The 4,129-nt window shown below is 39.1% G+C and overlaps 1 protein-coding gene across 2 annotated transcripts in view; it reads right to left on the bottom strand.

Moving 5' to 3' along the window:
* KLHL8 (kelch like family member 8) overlaps positions 1-4,129 on the bottom strand; it is a 73,449-nt gene that overhangs the window by 50,192 nt on the left and 19,128 nt on the right. The window contains exon 3 of one of the 2 annotated variants that reach the window (XM_019526451.1): positions 2,999-3,547. The exons of the other annotated variant lie outside the window; for it this stretch is intronic. Within the exon in view, the coding sequence (XP_019381996.1) occupies positions 2,999-3,547 (549 nt within the window). The remainder of the gene's footprint in view (positions 1-2,998; positions 3,548-4,129) is intronic. 2 annotated transcript variants of the gene reach the window in all.

Raw genomic sequence — 4,129 nt, 5'->3', positions numbered from 1 at the left:
TCCTGCAGAGCTCCCATGTGGCAGGGGGCAGCGGGGATCGCCCTCGCCAGCAGGAGCAGCAAGTCTTGGGGTTTCTTCAGGTTTTGTTTTTTTTCTTAAAGGGCTGGTGCTGGCCCATGCAGGGCACCTGTGGGCAGCCCCCCACCCGGCAGCATCTGCTGAGCTGGGACTTTTTTTTCCTCAGGTGCTGGGAGCTAGGGTGGGCGGGGGATGGGCCTGGCCAATTCAGAGATTCGGCTGCTGCTGAATCAGGCCAGTGATTCGAATCACCGAATCAAATCACTGTGCCCTGAATCAGCCAAATGCGAAGCAAATATTAGCCGCTTCGCTATTAGACCTAGCGCATACGTCTTTCCAACTCCTGTGTCTCTAGATGTCTGCCCAGAAAGTCTAGCCATAAAATGTAGAGATATTGTTGCAAGGAGTTACAAATTCCAGTTGGTGATCTGTTACTGATCAATGCCTACTGCAGTTCACAGACTGTTGAAGAAACCTCATTTAATCATCTATCTAAAATACTGCCTTGAAGCTCCCTCCCTGTAACAGTTTATTCCAAAGAGATAACACCAAGCCCTATCAAAACACGTTGCTAAAAAGAAGGTAGGATTAAAGACAGCAGAAAAACTACCCAAAGAAACAAGCTTACATTTTCAGATAATCATCAGCTCAAATCAGTATCAGAGGTTAATATTTCCCAGTAGGATCCAACAACTAAGACTCCACCCCACGTACTCCATGGCAAATAATCTACAATAGCTATGATGGACCACAGATTTACCCCACACCACAGCAACAAAATTAAGATGCTATAGCAGTTTTAAACATTAATTAGTCTTAGAATTTTCTCTAATTATATTAGGAGGTGAACAACAAAGTCTAATATTCCTTTAATTATTTAATTAAACTGTACTGCTCCTAAGATTAATTTTTAACACGTTGCACAATTTCCCTCAACTACCTAACCTCATTCTAGTTTTTGTAGGGAATGGGAGGTTTTGGCAAATAGGTACAAAGTAGCTAGGGTTGACGGTGTATGGGAAGGCAAAAGGTACCCCAGTATAGCAAGATCAGCAAGTCAACCAATCTCTATGTACCATCATCATGCAAACAGCAGTTCTGCTATGAACTTAACTGGTGAAACAGTTAATCCATGACAAAGGTCAATTCTATTCTGTAATTTTCCAAACTCCTAAAGGTAACTAGGACACTGTACTACTCTTAGTTATTCTTTTAAACATTAAATGCATGTACTGGCACTCAGTGTCTATTTGCAATGTTTGTAGTGCAACTAAAAAAATGTAAGTTTAATAAAAGCTTAGATTTGGGAACAAAATTCTGCAGTGAATATGGGATTCTAACACTGTGGTGTCAGAGTATGTTGGTCTTATGTAGAGTAAATATATAGAATTGTAACAGGTTAAACATAGGGGGGATTTCTACTCTGCATTTGACCTGTTACCCCTTTTCAGTAATGCTTTTTGAAAGCAACATAAATAAGCAATTCATGACTACGAATTCTTCCTACAGTCTTCATAAAAAAACCAAAACTGTTCACAGTGTGTCTTATGTTCATTTTCTCAGGTCAAGCATTAATAAATGCATGAATAAAGATCAACCACCTGTCCAAAACTGAAAGAGCTTATCAGTGTTTTAAATTTATATTTATAATTATAACACTAAAGGAACACACTACTTAATGATGCTTTTACCATTGCTGGACAAGTAGTACATATACTACTGATATAACCTCCAGCTATATAAACTTTGTTCTTCCTCAGTAAAGGAAGAGAATCTCTTATTTTTTAAAAATAGCATTGACTAATGGATAAATAGGCAATAGGTTAATGTACTCCATTTAATTTTGTATGAGTTTTAGGATACATTTAAGGATACTGTTTTAGGATTATTCTAAATAGCATTAATTTCAGTGACTGAAATGACTTATTCTCTTTCCAGGAACTGGATAAGAATTTTACTTCATTTTCTGATATCCAAGGTTAGACTAGCAGTCTCTCTACATAGAAGACAGCTACTATTTTGACAGAATTGTTGTACCATTCCCCATCAGGAAAAAGTGTCCTGCATAGCAGGAACCTAGCATTCGATTAATAAAGTTTGTTTTTCAGTACAAAACTAAAACCAATGATTGACTTTGACAGGAAAAGAGTTACTTTATTTTCCTTGCTCTCTGACGATCATTATTTCCTACTCCAAGTAAAAGGGATGGATATATAGCTCAAATAATAGGAAAAAAAAATCTAATATATACCTGGAATGGATCCAGGAGGAGAGTAATGGTGCAGCTGCACCCCACTTTGATTCCTGGTCTACCGAAGTTTAAAACCAACTGCCTAGCAGTAGCAGCAGCACTTTTATTCAGGCATCACTATTATCTACTTGATTCCTTCTAAACTCTTCATTCCACAGGTGTTAATGATCTTCTGTCTTTCTGATGGTCTTTATTGGTTCCATTACTCAAGCTATCCTTATTTCTGCAATTCTGCTGTCTGTTATTTGCTCCAAGTAATGTAGTTTCTATTGCACAGCCTTGCAAACTGTTTCTTAACTCTACCTAAAAACATTAAGTCAGGTGTGGAAATGTTAACTCAGGTGAACATTAGCTCAGGTGAGGAAATAATTTTCGATTAAGCACTGGATGCACTGTCAAGATACTCAAGAGGGCTAGATCTTATGAATCTGAAAGATGTGCATTTAATTATGACTGCAGGGCTAATGAAGCAAGATCTTATCATTCTTTTTACCTAGTTTGTGGTGTGTACACAACATTATATGATATAGCAAATGAACGCACATTCCATTTTTCCCCCTCAAGCTAAATACTATAGCTCTAAGTCCTTAGCTTATTAGTGTAGCTTCTAGTTTCTTTTAACTGAAGAAAAATGTGTATTATATAGCATGAGATGATACACCATCTATACCCCACTTTTCAAAATCCTAGATCCACCCATGCATATGCCTGTGCCCCACTCTTTCATACCTGAGCAAGTATTTCATCCAACCATAAAGTACGATGCTGGGGATTGGCAAGAAACCACTTGATAGCAGCACTATAAACCTGCTTTTCGTTTTCAATGTTCAGATCATTGGAAGACAAAAGTTTATGCAAGTGCTGAGGTGACACATTGACAAAGTCCTCACATTCCACCACTTCAGTAAAGTGTTCACATGCATACCGGTCAGCCATGTCCATCAAGTCAATACGATTGTGACTTTCTGCAAAGGTCCTCACTGCCAGGCAGTTGGAGGGATGAAAATGTAGCTTCATATATTCACAGCAAGCTTTTGCTACAAGCTCCACCTGAAGAATGCAGGCTGCATATAAGAGAGGCTGGACATTATCAACAGTCAGAGTAAGTCGGGAAGAGTAGACAAACTTCACTAAATCTTCTATGGCATCACCATCAAAGTCCCTAATCTCAATCAGTGTCTGTTTGGCTTCAGCCATTTCAGAAAGGAACATGGCTCTGAAATAAGGGATAACACAAGCCAGCACCAGTTTATGGCAGGAGATTAGCTTTGAACCAACCTGTCAAGGAAGGAAGAGAAATCATATCAATGAAAGTTTAGTTTTAGTCCTATTCTTCCAGCTTTAAAGAAAAGAAACAAGACCAACAAAGCTGAGGCTGGGATCCAATACTTTTAACTAGTAGGGTGTTGAGTGTTTGGCAAAAAAAATAAGTTCCCTTGGCTGCTTGTTTTTGGCATTAAAAAACCAGCTGCAGAGTATTCCAAAAGGCCAATTTTCATTTTAGATTTTTGACCTTTTAAGTCAATAGAACAAGAAAAGGCAACAGCCATAATCCCAGCCAAATCCCTCAATTACCTTTGCAACTCATTCTATGAAAGAACCTCTCCATCCTTAGTGCCTATTCAAAAAGTATAGCAAAAGCAAAATTTCCTTAAGAGAATGTATTTCAAACCAATCTCAGAGGATTGCTAGTCTTTCTTAGCTTACACACTCAATCAGTCAAACTTTGTTTTTATTTTATTTACATCCACGCCCCCCAGGCTCAGCGAATGGTGCCTCCTAGGTCTGGGGGGTACCCAGGGTTCCTCTGTGGCCAATCACCAAGCCAGAGAGGTGGGGGGGGGGGGGGGGAAACGGACC

This window comes from Gavialis gangeticus, unplaced genomic scaffold, assembly GCF_001723915.1.
Source record: "Gavialis gangeticus isolate Ggan-Ray unplaced genomic scaffold, GavGan_comp1, whole genome shotgun sequence".
NCBI lineage: Eukaryota > Metazoa > Chordata > Crocodylia > Gavialidae > Gavialis > Gavialis gangeticus.
This window is presented reverse-complemented; position numbering and strand designations above follow the sequence as displayed.